This window comes from Protopterus annectens, chromosome 1.part0 (assembly GCF_019279795.1).
Source record: "Protopterus annectens isolate FY-2018-M chromosome 1.part0, PAN1.0, whole genome shotgun sequence".
Lineage (NCBI taxonomy): Eukaryota > Metazoa > Chordata > Ceratodontiformes > Protopteridae > Protopterus > Protopterus annectens.
The window spans coordinates 558,014,783-558,034,461 of record NC_056725.1 but is presented as its reverse complement, the minus strand read 5'-3'; the positions used below and the strand labels follow the sequence as shown (position 1 = coordinate 558,034,461).

The following is a 19,679-nucleotide window of genomic DNA, read 5'->3' as shown; positions in this document are numbered from 1 at the left end:
GTCAGAAATTCTTTTCCATGAGGGGCAGAGAAAAATTTGTTGGGGCGCCGAGGTACTGGCTCCACAGAATCAGGGTTTTCCCACACACTTCGACAAATAAGGTCAAGAAGTTCATCGAAGGGTGGTGACACCCAGGAGGCGAAAGGTTGAGCGCCAAAAGCCTTAAGGAATACTGACTCCTCCTAGGAAGGGGTTTTGGAAGGCCAGTCTCCTCTTTGTTTCAGTATCTCCAGGATATCGGAGAAGGAAACATCATCAGAGGAAGACTTGGGGGACCTTTCTGCTTTCTCAAGGTCAGTATCAGAAGTGAGAGACCCGTCCTGGGAGTCTATGTGCTTCCTCTTGCACAATTTCTTTCTGGGAGGTTCCTCAGGCAGACGCTCTGAGGGACCTTCAGAAAGTGGGGGAACACTCGTGGGGGTATCCTTAGGGCCTGGCGCTCTGCTGTCCAAGGATAGGTGGGTGTCAGAAGCTCTCACCAGAGTGGTAGGGGATGGAATGACCGACCCGAGTGACGTAGCTGACGACCTGGCCAGTGCGCACCGCATGGCCTCGAAGGCGGGTCTCCCCCGAGTCCGTGGACCGACCGGCCTCCAAGGCCATGACCGGGATCCCCCTGGCCAATGCACCGAGTGGGACACTCGGAACCGAAAGAGGTCCCGAGGCATCCCCTTCGTGCCCGACCGAGGAGACCAGAGTCTCGAACCCTGTGGACAGAACCAACATGGTCAGAGCCGAGGTTGGCACCGATAAACCCAGAGGGAGTATCGGAGCCGACGCAGAAACATCACTCAGAGAGGAACATACCGGCTCCGACAGCAAGGATGTGCTCGGAGGAGGAATCGATGAAACAACCATAGGAATTGGCTCCAGAGCAGACTGGGTCAGAGCCGAAAACAATTTAGCCAACACCGGCGACTGCAGGAGCCTCTGCACCACCCTATCCACATCCAAATCAGAAAGCCTGGAGGATTTGGAGGAGATGGATGGAGACTTGAGACCTCTTATCTGGTGAACCATGCCTCACACTCGGCTCCCGGCTCCGAATAGGTTCGAGAATGATCGGAGCAGACGCTGATTCACTTAATACAGACACCTCCTGTGGCCCCGAAGACAGTGGAGCCGAGGAAGCAGTATCCAATATAGTAATCTCCTCCGGAGGCTCCGAAGATGCCAATGGAGCCGGAGACTTTTTCTTGGACTTGGATTTCGACTGGGAGCTGGGAGCCGAATCTATAGCCTCCTCAAAAGATGGTTTAAGCAGTCCCTTTACAATCAATTTGTTTTTTCCTCTCTTGGAGCACCCTAGGACTGAAGGCGTGGCAAAAGCTGCACGACTCCTGTAAATGGATGGCTCCAAGACAGTAGACACAGACAGAGTGTCCATCCATGATGGACATTTTATATCCGCACTTTGAACACTTTTTAAAGCCAGAAGGCTTATGTTCTTTCTGATCTTTAGACATATCCGATGCAAACACACAGCGTAACTACAGGAAACTACTACCAAAAAGGGCGGGAAGCCCACAACTTAGACAGTACCACAGAGAAGAGCGAAGCTCTCAACCAACAAACAATGGCAACAAGAACACAGAGAGAACCTCTAACTTAAATGGTTCTCAAAAAAAATACAAGAAACAGACGAACTACTCAATTAAGGGAGGACTAGGTCCTCTCACTAAAACGGGCCTAGCCTGTGGGAACAGTTAGGGATACCACAAAAACACTACTAAACACAAAAACACAACTACCACAGCAAGAGTAGCTATTAAAGTAGCTTTTTAAGTATAAAGCAACCAATTTCTCAAGAGAAATAAGTCAAAAAAGGGTACTTAGCCACAGCCAAACGAGACCACGTCCGAGCTCTACAAGCGGCAAACGAGATCTGGGGATGCTAAGCAGTGTACTATGGGATACCCTCTTAGTCCAGCCAATCAGAGATTTCTGAGCTAGTAAATAGGCCGAGTCGGAGCCGATATTCGGCTCCGAACCCATGGGTAAGAATGTAGGCGAGATAGGACTACATAACATCAATGGTATTCACATTAGTGTAATTTAAAAATAACACAAGACAAACAACTTATGAAAACAACCAAAAACTGAACAACAAACCTATCATGGATAAAGATAAAGTTGTTAGGAAACACCAGCTCAAAACTCCTTCCTTCCAGTCTCCACTCATATGAAACAAGCTGTTGAGATTATCCACTTTCAAGCTAGATATACCTCTGAAATCTACAGTGTCCAACACTAAAGTCGCATTGAATGTTTCGGTTCTAGATTTTAAATGACAAGTTGCATTGGCCAACTGGACTGTGGCCCACTACTCCAGTGTCTTCTGTACAAATCTACATGAAAAAGAAGCAAACACTGGTGGAAATCCAGCATAATTAGAGATGGAACCTAAGTGATGTTAAGTGCCTCCTGCCCTCCCACATAAATTCATGCCATAAACACAACTCAGTACATTCAATGCAATTTTTCAAACTGTTTTATTTAGAAATGGGTGTGAAATGACCTTTTGTTTTTGTATAAGGAAATGTTCACATGCATAAACAGATTTAAACACCCATTTCAATCCTGAGGCCTTCCATAAATTCCCCTAGGTGGCAGTATATTCCCAGGTATCCCACTCTTGTAAAAGACACTGGTTGAATGGTTCTAGTCGTTCCTTCTGCCCACATGAAATCTATTCCCACCTGTGAGCTCCCAGCTCGAAACCATTCAATGCAGAGTGCCTCTCTCACCAGGTAAACCGTACTCCTAACCCCTACCCCTCACAAGTTCAGCACATCACCATAAATAACCAGGATCTCAGTCCTTAGACCTTTGGTGCGGATAAGGCTGACGTACATACCAGGCCGAATACTGTTCATTCCTTGGTTGTTTTTTTAACGTCAACTCTGTGTTCCTGGTATGTGCAGTCCATGTAAGCTTTACCTGGCTGGAACAGAGTCTCCAGTAGTGGTGACACCCTCCCCCCCAAGAATCAATAAAGGACACCTAGCCCCTTGCTGCCATCTTTAAACCCCTCCAGCCCTGCTGCTTCATGGATTCTACCTCCTGAATCCCTTTGTGTGTCATTCGGTAAGTGCTTCTATCTACACCCTGTACTGTATTTACTGTCTTGCAGAATAGTCCAATAGTCCTGATGCTTGCTTCTGTTAATGACTGCCATGTTTGTACATTAAACTGCTCACTAGGACAGGATATTGATCATATGCTCACTGCCCTGCCCACGATGTAAGTGGCATAAACCTATCTGTCTCTTGTATCTTAAACCACATTAGAGTGGTTAACCACTCACTGCAGAACGGTACTTTTTGTGTTCCTTACTGAATGCTGCTACACGTAGTTGTGCCTGTTAGCCTGTGAGTGTTCTCATAATTAAAACCACCAAAGTGGATTAAACTAGCACTGTGGAGCAACTTTTTGCTTACTTCATTCTAGTCTTTTTTTCCCTGCAGTGTTGCTACACGCACCTGTGCATGTTTTGTTAACTTGACCCACACAACGTGATAAATTGCTCACGGACTAAAGTTAACCTAATTGATTCTGCACAGTCCAGTAGTCCTGTGTTTGTTCTCAAAAAAAAAAAAAAAAAACACCCAAAGTGTAGCTAACTGTGAATAGTGGAGATTTTACTGAATAATTGGTTACTGGCTCTTCCTGCCACAGTTGAGGCAGCATTCTATATCTGCTACTGTGAATGTACATCACACATACACTTAACTACTCACTGTTGTCTAACTTTGATTAATTAATATAGCCTCTACCCACTGTTGAAATGACTTTGTCCTGTGCTTGACCTTTGTGTGTTTAGCTAATATAAATAACAAAAGTATAGCACAACTGTTGCACCCAATAATAAGGTGCACACTGTTCACCCTGTTTTGCTGTTTGTGCTGTTGCATTATAATTTATCGACACTACCAATGCATAGTACTGTCAGCATTTCCCTGTGTAGTTTAAGGTATCCCTCACTCCAGCAGGAGCTTCTGTTAGCTATGAAGGTGATCCTTGCTCCAGCCCACTAGTTGTTCCCCAAGCACCTCGGTTGCCCGCTACCCATTTCAACAGTGTGCCTCTTGTACGGTCTACCTGCTGTTGAACTTGCTCAGGTACACCTCTTGTTCTTATTATCAAGCAGAAACTTAGTGCCCTATAGCCAACAGTTGAATATATCCATCTCCAATTATTGTTCTGCTCCTAATTCAGTTTTTTGTATTTAACCCAATTCACTGACATACGTAGTAAATTCTCCCTTTGTTTTTTCAGCTAGTCTAAGCATCGGTAGAGGTCCGCGACACAGAATCCCCCTTCTAATGCTCATTTCTCCTGACAGGTGCTTCCAATACAAAAAGACCACCAGCAAGAAGGAGCCCTTCAATAAGGCAACAATGTAGGTCAAAAATCTAACTAAAGCTGCCCCACTGACTGTTGGGCAGTTTACCTATGTAATGCGTTCCTGATGATTGCTGTAAAAGCAATTACAGGACTGCACACTCGCAATCTAGCCCTCTGACCCACATCTAAACACCCATTCCCACCACATTTCAATCCTGAGGCCTTCCATAAATAAATCTTTATTCCACTAGGTGGCAGTATATTCCCAGGTATCCCAATCTTGCAACACATACCGGTTGAACAGTTCTAGCCATTCCTTCTGCCTACCTGAAATCTATTCCCACCTGTGAGCTCCCAGATCGAAACCATTCAGTGCAGGGTGCCTCTCTCACCAAGCAAACCATACTCCTAACCCCCTAGCCCACACAAGTTCAGCACACCACTATAAATAACCAGAATCTCAGTCCTCAGACCTTTGGTGCAGATAAGACCGACTTAGTTGCCAGGCTAAACACTGTTCATTCATGGATTGTTTTTTTTTTTTTTTTTTGGCCAACTCTGTGTTCCTGGTGTAGTCCTGCTCCATTCGCCCTCACTTTGCTTGGGCTCTTCTCCTTCCCCTACCCTGCCCCCATTTCTCACCTGCCCCCACTACTTCTACATTTATCCATCCCCCCAAATCAGCTGACCCACAGTACCACACCCACTAGGCAATACACTCTTCCCATCTATTACCTTCTTTCCAAACAACATCCACAACCCCAACATCTCCCAAAACTTCCCCCACTCTGGTCTAGCCCCTCCCATTCCAACACTCATCAACCAGCTCTCCCCCCATCCGCTCCACACCCCTCTTCTAATACAAGAACTTCCCACCTCTACCAATTACCACTCCAATATGCCTCTTTTTCAACATACTACTCTTCTGTCACTAGCCTCCCTACTCACATGTCACATCAGAGCCACCATCAGCACCAGGTATCTCCCAACCACCCAGTATAACAACCTGAAATCACCCACCCTACCCTACATCATCATCTCCCCTAGGCTTGCAATCATACTCCCAACTACCAAACTCCCATTTACCCTACCCCCCTAAGTATTTTTCCACTCCATCCAAAAAACAACAAAATGTCCAATTCCACTCCCTAATAATACTGTATCTCAGAACTATTACATCCAGAACTACCAAACTATTATTAGGTGGTGATATTCACCCTAACCCAGGCCCTGGAACCCCCACCGATAACAACAATTCCTGCCTTCCTTCCAAACAAAACCCCAACAACTTACTAATTCTGAACCTAAACATCCGCAGTATAATGAACAAAATAGAAAAGCTTCATTCCACCATCTCTTTACACAACCCCAATATCATAGTCATCACTGACACATGGATTAAACCACATATAAGTGGCAACTCCATAACCCCACCTAGTTACAATATTCTTAGGTCTGACCAGGTACACAAAAGAGGCAGTGGAATAACCTTAATTCATAAAACTAACTTAAAAGTTCAATTCCTACATATATAGACACCAAAAGTACAGTTTTGTACACCTACCATAAATGTAGATGTTCGAGTGCTCATACAGCTGCAGTCATAACAGATGGGTTATCCTGCCATCAGGCAGGTCCTCGGTCGGCCGAATTCCAAAGTCTAGGTCCGGCGTCGGTTGTCGTCGCTTCTTCCCTGACGTCAGTGCGGCAGGGGTATAAAAGAACCAGCCGATGCCATCTTCTTCAGTTTTTCTTGCCCCAGATGTCAGGTGCCCCCAGAAGGAAGGCAAAACATAAACTTATGTAGTCATGCAATATAGAATAATAAAAAAACAGTAGTTTGCAAGCAAATATACCATAAAAGAAAACCCCAAATAGGTTGTATGGGAAGGTGTTTGTCATAAGGCCTGTCCTCAGAGGGGATGGAGGGAGGGAAACCTGGACTGCAGCTGTATGAGCACTCGAAAATCTACATTTATGGTAGGTACAAAACTGTACTATTTTCATCGTGCATACAGCTGCAGTCATAACAGATGGGTAGAATCCCAAAGCTAAGTAGGGGTGGCAGGCACTAAGTGGAACTAGGAGGAGCAAGGATGCCCTGCAAGACAGCTGTGGCAAATCCCGCTCTAGATTTTGAGTAAAGTGGAAGGTGATAGTGTTTGGAGAAAGTGTGCACTGAACTCCAAGTGGCTGCTTCCAAAATGTCCTTGGTAGGAACCCCCCTGAGGAAAGCTGCAGAGGTAGCTGTGGCCCTTGTGGAGTGGGACCTGATGCTTGAAAGCACAGTTTTTCCATGAAATGAGTAACAAAAGCGTATGCAGTGGGCTATCCATTTTGAGATTGTCTGTTTGGAGATAGCCTTTCCTTGAGCACCTGTAGCATAGGACACAAAGAGTTGCTCGGATTTCCTGAATGGCTTTGTCCTGTCCAAATAATAACATAGTTGTCTGTGAATGTCCAAGGAATGCAGTAGTCTTTCCCCTTTATTTTGTGGGTTAGGGTAAAAGGTAGGTAAGTGGATAGTCTGATTCAGGGCTACACTGGATACTACCTTTGGCATAAAGGTAGGGTTGGTTCGTAAGGAAACTCTGTCCTGATGGAAAATGATGAAAGGTTGCACAGCCATGAGGGCCTGTAGTTCAGAAACCCTGAGTGCTGAGGTGATAGCCAGAAGGAAGGCTGTTTTCCATGACAAATATTGTAGTTCTATTGAAGCAGCTGGCTCAAATGGAGGAAGGGTCAGTTTTTCCAATATGAAGTTGAGGTCCCAAGCAGGGACTGGTGGTTTCCTTGGGGGTTTTATATTCTTAGCCCCTCTGAGGAACTGTCTTAAGAGAGGATGAGAGAATAAAGGAGGATCTGTGTTGTATTGTGCAGAAATGGCTGAAGCATGGATTTTTATGGAGGAGAAGGAAAGTCCACTGTTTAACATCTCAGCTAGGTACTGTAATATTTGAGGTATATTCATTACCCAAAGATTCTGGCCCTTTTTCTGATTCCAGGCACAAAACAGCTTCCATTTGGTGGAGTAGGCTTTTCTAGTAGAAGGTCTTCTGGCCTCCAAGATGACATCCTGCTCCTCCTTGGAGAGGAGGGTCTGTTGTGAAATCAAGGGATTCTCCATGCGGCTAGATTTAGGGTTTTGAGCTGGCTGTGAACAGTTGTGAAGTTGTGCTGGGACAACAGAAGAGGTACTAGAGGTAGGATCCACAGTGGGGAATGCGTCAGGCTCTTCAGGAGTGGATACCAGTGTTGTCTTGGCCAGTCTGGAGCAATGAGAATCATTTTCGGCCTCTCTGCTCTGGCTTTTAATAGAACTTTGGGCAGCAGAGGGAGAGGCGGAAAGGCATAGACTGTCAATGTTGTCCAGTTGAAGGAGAGTGCGTCCACTTTCCAGGCCTGTGGATGATAGGTTCTTGAGCAAAATTTTTTCAGTTGGTAATTTCTGTGGGTAGCAAAGAGATCTATGTCTGGCTGTCCCCATGCCTGAGTTATCTTTGCGAAAACCTGAGGATGCAACTTCCATTCGTGTGGATCTGTCATATTTCTGCTTAGGCTGTCTGCCAGTGTGTTTTCCTTCCCCTGGCAGGAATTGTGCCTGAAGTTGGATTTGCACTTCCAAAGCTGTGTTCCAAAGGGTCATTGCTAGCCTGCACAGGGGATATGAATGTGTTCCCCCCCTGTTTGTTTATGTACCACATCACTGTGGTGTTGTCTGTCCTTATCAATAGCTGGCCTGGATGCAGTAGGTCTTTGAAGGCCATAATAGCATTTTGCACTGCTAGCATTTCCTTTTGGTTGATGTGTAGGTGCTTCTCTTTTTGGGACCATTTTTCCTGAATGCAATGATCTTTCATGTGTGCCCCCCAGGCGTAGTCCGAGGCATCTGTTGTGATGATTTGATTTGCTTGAGGTATGCAGAAAGGGAGACCTTTGTTTCTTTGGCATGCTTGAGCCCACCACAGAAATTCCTTTTGAAGACATGGAATAGGTTCATAGGTTCATACTAGGTTATCTGCCCGAGGGCATTTACAAGCCTAGCCCATAGTTTTGTGGCTTACGCCACCCCTTTAGTATGGGGAACTATACCCATTATTTTGCTGTGCCTCTGTCGAGCAGTGACACTGAGGTAATCCCTGGGGTATATCTGCAATCTCCCATCCATTGGTCAAGATTTCTCTTGAACAAGGCCAGCGAGGTGCTCTGCCTCACATATACCGGGATTTTATTCCACAGCATAGGGAGTCTTTGGGTGATGAATCTATCCCTCCAACACGTCCTATTAATAGCCGTGTCGAGGTTTAAGTCTCCCGCCTTGTGACTCTGACGGATCTAGATTTTTGAGGTGAAGCATATTCATCAAATCTGGGTTTGACATGGCCTTGTATGTTAGGCAAAGGTCACCTCTGAGCAAGCGATAGCGACTGAATAGAGCTGGAGTTCTTTCAGTCGGGCAGCATAGGACAGATGTTTGAGACCCTTTATCCTTTTGGTGAGGAACTTTTGTGGCCTCTCCAGCTGCTGCAAGTGTCGGGTCAGATAAATTCGAATGGGGCATTGTACTCAATCATTGGTCTGATGAGTGATGAGTATAGGAGACTATGACCTCCCTTGATCTAGATGAGAATCCCTTCATGATAAGGTGGGCAATGTAGAAGGTCTTCCTAACTACTTTAGCTACATGGGTGTCGAATGACAGACTACTATCAACCTGGGTCCCCAGGTCCCTGATAACTTCTTCTGTGCTCAGTGGATTGCCACCTATTTGGTAGCTAGGGGTAACCTTGTTTTTCGAAGGGTATGACTATGCATTTTTGGCATTTAACTTTAGGCCATGGCTCTGGCACCAGTTATCCATTTCTGTGAGACCCTTCTGAAGGATATCTGTGTCAGATGTGTTTTCTACTATGGCCCAGTTTGCAGTCATCTGCAAACTTTGTCAGCCATAACCCTCCTGTGTTTGCTTGTACTGGAAAAGTAGATGCCAAACAAGAGTGGGCCCAGGACTGAGCCCTGTGGTACACCACTTGTGACAGGCTTTGAGTCTGACATGGCGCCAGCAACTCTGACCCTGTGGGTTCTGTCACTCAGCCAGTTTGCAACCCATCTTGTGATGTATGGGTTAACATTTAAGCTGATGAGTTTTTCAATGATACCCGAGTGGGGTATTGTATCGAAGGCCTTCGCCAGATCGAGGTAGGCTGTATGGACTGCCTTTCCTCATCAATGGCTTTGGTGACTGTTTGAAAAAGTCAACCAAGTTTAGAAGGCATGATCTGCCTTTGACAAAGCCAAACTGGGATGGATCCAAAGTCTGCAAATTCCTATGTCTTTATTTATGAGGTCCATTATGATCCTCTCCATGGCTTTGCAGATAAGGCTTGTCAAGCTAATGGGCGGTAATTTCCAGGGTCGGTGGAGGCACCGCCTTTGTGAAGTGGGACCACAGTTGCAGTGCGCCACTCCTGGGCATGCATCCAGAGGTAAGACTTTGATTAAACAGCTGTCCTAGCTGTGGGTTTAATTCTCGTTGAGTTCGTGGAACACACAGCCGGGGACACCATCAGGTCCCATGGATGCTGTGTTTTTGCTTTGGAGAGCAGTTCTCACTTGGGCGTTGCAGATGTCTGGGGGCCTGCACTCGCTTGGTATACATATCTCTCCTTTTGTGGAGAAGTTTGCACTGAACCTGTCAGCCAGTATGTTGGCAATGTCTGTAGGATCAGTAATCTTCACATCATTTTGAACTAGTTCTGAGCATATCTGGGAGTTTACTCCCAGGTTTCTAACATAGCTAAAGAAGGCCTTATGATTGTCTTTTGAGTCTTTAGCTATTTTTCTCTCAAAATTTGCTTTGGATGATTTTATGAGAGCTCTTAGTTTTTTACTTATAGTGATCAAGGGTGTCTTACCTTTTAAGGATTTTGCTCTATCTTGTAGTAGCTTCCTCCTTTTGTTGTAGAGTTTGTTTATGGCTGGGGTCCACCAGACTGGACGCTTGCCTTTGGTACAAAGAGTCTTTGTTTTGCTTGGGATTGCCTTATCCATGCAGTCCTGCAGGTGCTGGTAGAAGGCATTTGTAAGTGATTCAGCGGGTTGAGTACTGTTTTCCGCCGGCTCGGGGGCCTTAAAGGAGACCACACAAGTCATTGTTTCCAAACTGTGGCTGTGTTGAGACCATAAGTTTTTTAGGTACCATTGAAGGTTCCTCATATGCAGCTTTGCACATGGGATCAGCAGGATGCACGATGCCATGAATCCCAGAGCCTGCAGGACTTTCCTTGCAGTCAGCCTGGTGAAGGTTGCCAATTTGCTGAAGTATTGAGATAGTTGCCCTTGTTTGTCTGGCGTGAGGTAGGCCATCTGGGTGTTTGTATTCAAGCTGGCACCCAGGAAAATTATTGTTTGATAGGGTATTAGCTTTGATTTCTTTTTGTTGACTGTGTACCCCAGAAAGTTCAACAGTCTTATTACAAACGCCAGATGTTTCAGAAGTATGTCCTTGCTGTCCGCTTGGATCAGGTAGTCGTCCAGATATGGGTATATTTGTATTCCTTGAAGTCTGCAGAAGGCAATTACTGATGCCAGGCATTTCGTAAACACTCTGGGCGCAGTAGATAAGCCAAAGGGCAATGCAGAGAATTGATAATGGGTTGAACCTGCAAGAAATCTGAGGTATCTTCTGCAATCTTGTCTGATAGGGACATGCAGGTATGCCTCCTTGAGGTCCAATGTTACCAGCCAAGACTCCTTGCCCAGCATGGGAAGAAGCTGTTGTAATGTGAGCATCTTGAATTTTGGTACCTGTAAATATGTGTTTAGGATGGATAGATCTAAAATAGGTCTCCAATCTTTGTCTTTCCTTGGTACCAGGAATAGTCTGGAATAAAACCCTTGACCTTGTTCTTTTGCAGGCACCACCTGAATAGCTTTCATGTCCATGAGAGCTGAAATTTGTTTTTGTGCCTCTGCCCTTTGATTTTGTGGCAGGTTTGGCATGCCTCTCATTTTTGGAAGGGTGTGAAAGTGGAATCTGTAGCCTCTGTCTATAATGCCCAGGATCCATTTGTCTTTTGTGACAATATGCCAATTTTGTGAGAATAATGCCAGTTTTCCGCCTAAAGGTGCTGCCATTAAAGCTTCGCTTGGCAGGTAAAGGGGAAAGTCATTGTGTCTGTTTTCTGAATGACTGTGATCTATGTTCTCCACCTCTTGGGGTTGGTGCTTGCCATTGCCTGGCTCTGAATGATCCTTGAGATTGCCCTCTACCTCTCGGGCGCCTGTATCTGCCTCTGAGGTCTGTCCGGGGCTGGAAAGGACCAATTTTTTGAAGGCAGTTTCTGCTGAAACGTGGAGGTTGTACCTGCAGGAAATCTTTCACTGTTTGCATTGATCTCGCCTTTTCCTCCATTTTCTTTAGTACCTCCTCAGCTTTAACACCAAACAATACATCTTTTTGAAGAGGTGCATCTAGTAATTTAGCTTTGACATGATCTGGTAAGGCTTGTTCTTTGAGCCAAGCATGTCTACGTATGACAGACCCTGTAACAGCAGCTCTACATGAGGCCTCTAAAGCATCAAAACCACACTGCAAGGTATGTTTACCTCTGCACTATGCAACAAATCCTGCAACTCTTTTAAATCTGGTTGCTCAGGTTGTGTCATTTTACTTTTCAACTCAGATAATAAAAACTGTTGATACTTTAACATATAGAACTGACAGTTTAATGCCCTCATGGTTAAAGTGGCCGAGGTGTACACCTTTTTCCCCCACCTTTCTAAAGCTCTGGAATCTCTCTCTGAAGGTAATGGGTTTTTAGCAGTAGATGCCTTAATTCCCTTGGGACCCTGTGAAATAGTTTCTGGGTCAGCAGCATGGCTTTTGTATAGAAACTGGTGTGAATCCGGAACCCGGTAATACCTGTCTGGCTTAACAGGAGCTGGAGGTAAAGAATCTGGGTTGAGGCTGGCTTCTGTGTACACATCATCTAATATATCTAAGACAGGAGGGATAGCCAGAGGCCTATGCTGGGGGAGAAAGAGAAAATCCCTGAGCCTTTTCTTGGAATCTGAGTAATCTTGGCCTTCCCAGTGAAAGTGTTCCCTCAAAGTATGTAGGGTTTCCCCAAAGGAGTAGTCCTCAGGGGGGGAGACCGAGGGAATAGACTCCTCTGCATCAGAGTCTTCAAAAGGGGAATAAGTATATTCCTGGTCCTCAGAATGTTCAGAGGTAATAGAGGCTTGATCTGAGGAAGGGTTGTCTTCCTCTAATGTGGGCCTTTTGTCCGAGGGGGGTTGAGAACCCCTGATAAGAGTAATCAAGTCCTCAGCCATTTTGAGCATCTGTTTTTTAGGCATGGGGCCTTGAGAAGGGGTCTGTGATCCTTGTTTTTTAGTTTTCATGGCTGATTTAGATTTTGTGAAAGCCTTAATAGAGAATGAGGAAGGCCTGAAGACATCTTGAGAAATGGCAGGCCTGTCTAAACTCTGGGTTTCCCCGCCAAAAGTGGCGTCGGTATCTGTAGTCGGAATGGGGGCCGAGGAGCCTGCGACCTCGGGCACAGAAGACACCGGTAATGAAGTGTCATCGGTACTCAGGGGCTGCGTAGGCGCCTCGCTGAGAACCGGTAGTCGGCCTTAGCATGGTGTCAGTAGAAGTCACGGACCTCATATGTCGGTCCTTATCTTTGCGTCTTTTACTCAAAACTGGAGTCGGAGTATCCGACGACATAATATAATTAAATTTTTTACCAAAATAGTGATGGGCGAACTCCGCCCGACACTTAATAGTGCGTTTGTTGAATCTAGCACAAAAACGGCAGGCCGAGACGTCGTGGTCTGGGCCTAAGCAAGGAATACAAAGAGAGTGGAAATCCTTATGCGGTATTTGCTTCCCACATGAAATGCAATTATTAACTTTGTCTGACATCGGTCTGAGGTAAGAAAAGTTTCCCCAACGGGGTACTTAGCTTTCAAGAAGACTTCGGCTGAAATATTTTCGTAAATCTCAGGAGCTGGCCGACCGGCACTTGCGAACTGCTTCTGCTTCGGCAAGAAAGACTGAAGAAGATGGCGTCGGCTGGTTCTTTTATACCCCTGCCGCACTGACGTCAGGGAAGAAGCGACGACAACCGCCAGACCTAGACTTTGGAATTCAGCCGACCGAGGACCCGCCTGACGGCAGGATAACCCATCTGTTATGACTGCAGCTGTATGCACGATGAACATCTTCAAAAATGCTGAAACCGTACTTGCCACACTCTCCTCAAATCAACACAAACACCTAAACTTAATTGGCATTTATATACCCCCAGGTGAGAACCTACCAGTCCTTGAAACCATACTCCACTGGGCCTCCCACTCTCTACTCCAGGAAACCATCATAGTAGGCAATGTTAATATCGACTGGCGCTCTATACACTCTATACATCAGGATCTTTATTAAATAAAGCTTTCGGGTCTACACCCTTCATCAGTATAACTTAACATATAAAAAATCACCATTTAAATAGGAGAACATAAAGTCACATGCTTCAACCCAACCCACCTAACAATAAAAATTTAAAGCTACAATGAATCAATAAATATATGCAAAGTAGCACATAAAAAATCACATCTATAAAGTATATATATTTTTATAAATAAACAATTTTATACTGTTTCATATGAAATCACATGCACCATACTTAAAAATTAATAATTAATAATTAAAACTTAAACTTATAAAACTTCTCTCTGTCTTTTAGCAGTAACACCTATTGCTGAATAACTCTATACACTCTCCCACTCCCAGCTGCCATATCAATCTATATAACAGGATTCCGCTGAAAACGGACACTTGCTGTCCAGTCGGACTATCCTGGACAACAAATCTTAAATAAATAAAAATAAAATAAAGATGCATGCAAAACACTTTTTTATACAAAAACAAATGGTTGTTTCTCACCTTTACACAATCTTTCACTCTCGGTAAGAGGGTTTGACTAGGAGGCATCACAATCCATCCATCCATCCTCTACCCCTTCTCCCTTTTTGCACACGAAGTCGGGGTGTCACTTCAACAGTGACATATAATAATAAAATAAGTACAAAATATAAAAATGTATCCATTTCATATGTTTCTGTATCACACTGTAATCTTGATGGACCTTCACTGAATACATAATTAGGACGGCAACCCATTTTCTCTACTGGAATGTTAACAACCTAGGCTATACCTGAAAATGGGTTTCAATGGTTAATCACACAACTGACAAAACTGAATGGGACAAATACTATCCATATATGTAGGTAAATCAATCTGAATATAGCACCTGAACTGATTTTATAAGGAAATACTAAAGTTTAACTGGTATACATAAAGTAGTTATTAAAGTTGTCATACATTTACACACATACCTTTGAGTTACCAACCTTGATGTCTGCTCCTTCTGCATACTATCTGAACAAGTAAAAAAAAGTGACCATTGCTTCATATGAATAACTGTTTTTATGTTCCTGGTCAATTCACATTCAAAGACTGCACCAACAGAAACATCTACGACAATTCTTGTATTCTTCTGGTAATAAGATACAAACAAAAATTGCCAAAATAAGCTACACTCACCTGGTGGAGGTAAGTATCCATGGAAGAGAACACTGCCACATGATGATCGTTCCAGTTCTTCACAAAGCAGCAATCTTCTCACTGAAATGGAGGCGAGAACATTTTGTTATCCCTTTTCATCTCCTCTACATTTCACAGTTCGTTTCGCTGATATAAATAGGAACTCCAACCCCCAAGACAATGAGTTTATAACTGATGTAGTCAACACTGCATCTGATGTCTAGGAATAGCATAAGAAAGTATGCCAGTCGTATATCAGACACATACACAAAAAGAAGAATGAAATAAAATAAAAACAGGAACAGTAAAACTAGACACAACAGAGTGATATCGATAAAGGCACAGTGCCATCACATGCAAACATTCAACAACCCAGGTAGTGTCAGGTGTGATGCAATGGGCTGGACAGCAGTGCTGCAATGCCATATTACAGAACCGAACTTTAATTTAATTACAGCATTCAGTCTTCTTGGGTACACACCTGCCATCAATTAAAGAGACTCTGATTAACCCCGAATAAAGTTCAGCTTTCCTAGTAGGATTTTCCTGACATGTACTCAGTTGCCTGCTACAGCAAAAGCCATGGTTCCCAGAGAGCTTAGAAAGCATCAAAGGGATGTCATTGTTGAAAAGCATCAGTCAGGAGAAGGGTACAAAAAATTTCCGCAGCACTGGATATACCATGGAACACAGTGAAGACAGTCATCAATAAGTGGAGAAAATATGGGACAACAGTGACGTTGCAAGGAACTGGACATCCCTCCAAAACTGATGAAAGAACAAGAAGAAAACTGGTCTGGGAGGCTGCCAAGAGACATACAGCAACACTGAAGGAACTGCAGGAATTTCTGCATACAGCAACACTGAAGGAACTGCAGGAATTTCTGGCAAGTACTGGTTGTGTACTACATGGACAAAAATCGCTCGTTTTCTCCATAAGTCTGGACTATGGAGTAGGGTTGCAAGACAGAAGCCTTTTCTTATACAGAAAAAAATCCAGGCCCAGCTAAAATTTGCAAAACAATACATAAAGTCTTCCAAAAGCATGTGGAATAATGTGTTTTGGTCTGATGGTTGAACTTTTTGGCCACAATTCCAAAAGGTACGTTCGGCGCAAAACAACACTTTGCATCATCAAAAGAACACCATCCCCACAGTGAAGCATGGTGGTGGCAGTATCATGCTTTATGGTCGCTTTCCTTCAGCTGTAACTGGGGTTTTAGTCAAGGTGAAGAGAATTATGAACAGTTCCAAATACCAGTCATTTTTGGTCCAAAACCTTCAGGCATCTGCTAGAAAGCTGAAGATGAAGCGGAATTTCACCTTTCAACATGACAATGACCACAAGCATACATCCAAATCAGCAAAAGAATGGCTTCACCAAAAAAAATAAATAAAGTTTTGGAATGGTCCAGCCACAGCCCAGACCTACATCCAAAAGGAAATCTGTGGTGTGACCTAAAGAGGACTGAGCGCAAGAGATGTCCTCGCAATCTGACAGATTTGGAGCACTTTTGCAAGGAAGGGTGAGCAAATATTGCCAAATCAAGATGTGCCATGCTGATAGACTCCTACCCAAGAAGACTGAATGCTGTAATTAAATCAAAAGGTGCTTCAACAAAGTATTAGTTTAAGGGTGTGCACACTTATGCAACCATTTCCAAACCAATTCCAAAGACATGCATCTGGAGCATTTCTCCCCGGGCCTCTGCTGAAAACAGGCTCTGTGGAACCTAGTCGGACTTTCCCGGTCAACAAATGATAAATAAAATAAAATAAATAAATAACCAGCTTATTGTACGTTTTTTTTATTTTTTATATTTCTTCCCCTAACAGATTTGTTTTTCAATTGAACTGTACAGGTTATAGGTCACATTAAAGGTGGGAAAGTTTTGAAATTATTTACTGTGGTCTTATTTTTTTATATCACAAAAAGTACAGCTGTGTACACTTACCATAAATGTAGATGTTAGAGTGTATTCACTGTTGCAGTCATCACATTTGGGTTATCCCTGTCAAGGTAACCCTCGGCCGGCCCAAATACCAGAGGCTTAGCATTTCTGCGTCGGTTGTTGTCGCTTCAGGACTGATGTCAGGTCATCAGTAGTATAAATTAGGCAACCGATGCCATTACATCAGTTTTTCTTGCCCTGTCCTGTCAGGAGCCCCCAAGTAGGAGCCAGGTTCTGGTGGAAGAACCCCACCAGTAGAAAGTAAATACCAATATGTTGTAAGGAAAGAGAAGAAAGGGGGATGGAGGGAGGGAAACCAGGACTGCAACATTGAATGCACTCGAACATCTACATTTATGGTAAGTGTACACAACTGTACTATGTTCTTCGTGTTTCACTGCTGCAGTCATCACATTTGGGTTGATTCCCAAAGCTGAGGAAATGGGTGAAGGCAGAAGGAATCTAGGGGTTGGCTAGGATGCCATGCAAGACTTCAGAGGCAAACCCTGCCTTGGATTTGGAGAAGAGAGGCAGGTAGTAATGTTTGGTAAAAGTCTGAACAGATGTCCAGGTGGCAGCCTCCTGGATGTCCCTGGTGGGGACTCCTCTGAGGAAAGCTGCGAGGTGGAGGCTGCTCTGGTGGAGTGAGTCCTGACCCCCTTGGGGGGAAGCTTTCCATGTTGTTTGTAGCAGAAATGGATACAGTGTGCTATCCATTTGGAAATGGTTTGTTTGGAGATGGCGTTGTCTTCTGCCCCTGTAGCAAAGCTAACCAGCAATTGATAAGACTTTCTGAAGGATTTAGTCCTGTCTAGATAGAATCTGAGCTGTCTGTGCACATCTAGAGAGTGCAGGATCCCTTTCCCCTTTGTTTTGGGGATTAGGAAAAAAGGTAAGCAAATGAATGGATTGGTTGAGAGCCACACTGGACACCACCCTTGGGCATGAAGGATGGGTTAGTTCTGAGGGATACCCTGTCAGCATGGAAGATGAAGGGTTCCACAGCCATGAGCGATTGCAGCTCGGAGACTCTCCTGGCTGAAGTGATGGCCAGAAGGAAAGCGGTCTTCCAGGAGAGAAATTTTAGCTCTGCAGATGAAGCTGGTTCAAAAGGGGCCAGGGTAAGCTTTTCCAACACAAAGTTAAGGTCCCAAGCTGGGTGTGCTGCTCTTATGGGTGGCTTCATGTTGCTAGCCCCTCTTAGGAATGGTTTGATCAAAGAGTGTGAGAAAAGGGGCTGCTCAGTGGGGAAATGAAAAGAGATAGCAGAGGCATACATTTTTATAGAGGAGAAAGAGAGCCCACTGTGTAGTAGGTCAGCTAAGTAATCCAAGATGAGAGGAAGGGAGTGTTGTGCCATATTGGCTCCCTTAGCCTGGATCCAGGTGCAGAACCTTTTCCATTTGTCAGCATAAGACTTTATAGTGCTAGGGCGTCTGGCCTCATGTAAAAAATCTAGAACCTGTTTACTGAGGTTGGCAGATTGATCTGGGGTTAGGGAATAAGCCAAGCTGCCAAACTGAGTGCTTGCAATTGGGGATGCATGAATTTCCCTTCCATCTGGGTCAGGAGGTTTGGAATCTGAGGAAGATGCCATGGTGGCAGTGGGGACAGGCTGCGCAGCAAGGGGTTCCAGTGCTGGCGAGGCCAGTCTGGAGATATTTTGAGCAGTACCCTAGGGGTGAGAGGTAGTGGAGGAGAGGCATAGACCAACAGATTTACCCAGGGGAAGGACAGGGCATCCACTTTCCAAACCATGCAGTGATGCTCCCTGGTGCAGAATTTGCTGAGCTAATGGTTGGTGTGGGAGGCAAAGAGGTTGACCTTCGGGGTGCCCCATTTCTAAGTTATTAGGGTGAAGGTTTTTCTGTTGAGCTGCCACTTGTGTGGGTCCAGAAGATTTCTACTTAATTGGTCTCCCAGAGAGTTGAGAGAACCTGGTAGGAATTGTGCTAACAGGTGCAGTTGCATGTCAGAGGCTGTGTGCCAAAGGGTCATGGCCAGCCTGCATAGAGGGTAGGAACGAGTCCCTCCCTGCTTGTTGATACACCACATCACAGTGGTGTTGTTTGTTTTGCTCAGGAGAGCCCCTGGGGAGAAAAGGGGCTTGAAAGCTATCAAGGTGTGCTACACAGCCATCATCTCTTTTTAGTTTATGTGCAGAGGGATTTGATGCGGGCTCCATTGGCCCTGTAAGCACCTGCCGTCCAGGTGTGCACCCCAAGGATAGTTTGATGCATCTGTGGGGAGATTCTGGGTGGTGGGGGGTGGTGAGAAAGGTAGTCCCTTATTGTGGGGGCATGCTGTTGCCCACCAAAGAAAATCTTTTCTGAGGCAAGGAATTATAGGTATAAGTCTTGAGAGTGTTGACACCAAAGGCTTTTTAGGTACCACTGAAGTTTCCTCATATGCAGTCTGGCATATGAAATGAGTAGTATGCAAGATGCCATGCACCCCAGAGCTTGCAAGATCTTCCTTGCAGATAACTGGGATCTGGTGGCTAGTTGAGAGAAGTAGGCTGTCAGGATTTTCTGGTGTAAGGAATGCCATCTGGGATGCTGTGTCCAAGCTTGTTCCCAGGAAGAAAATTCTTTGGGTGGGCACCTGTTTGGATTTCTTTTTGTTGATTGTGTACCCTAGGGAGGTTAGTATGATCTTTACAAATGTTTGGATTTCTTTTCATTGATTGTGTACCCTAGGGAGGTTAGTAGGATCTTTACAAAGGCCAGGTGCTTGAGCAGCTTTTCCTGGCTGTCTGCCTGAATAAGGCA

The 19,679-nt window shown here is 44.8% G+C and overlaps 1 protein-coding gene across 1 annotated transcript in view; it reads right to left on the bottom strand.

The window, feature by feature from the left end:
• Nucleotides 1-19,679, bottom strand: part of KCTD3 (potassium channel tetramerization domain containing 3) — an 816,466-nt gene that overhangs the window by 580,193 nt on the left and 216,594 nt on the right. The window contains exon 6 of the mRNA XM_044061321.1: nucleotides 14,957-15,037. Coding sequence (XP_043917256.1) covers nucleotides 14,957-15,037 — 81 coding nt within the window. The remainder of the gene's footprint in view (nucleotides 1-14,956; nucleotides 15,038-19,679) is intronic.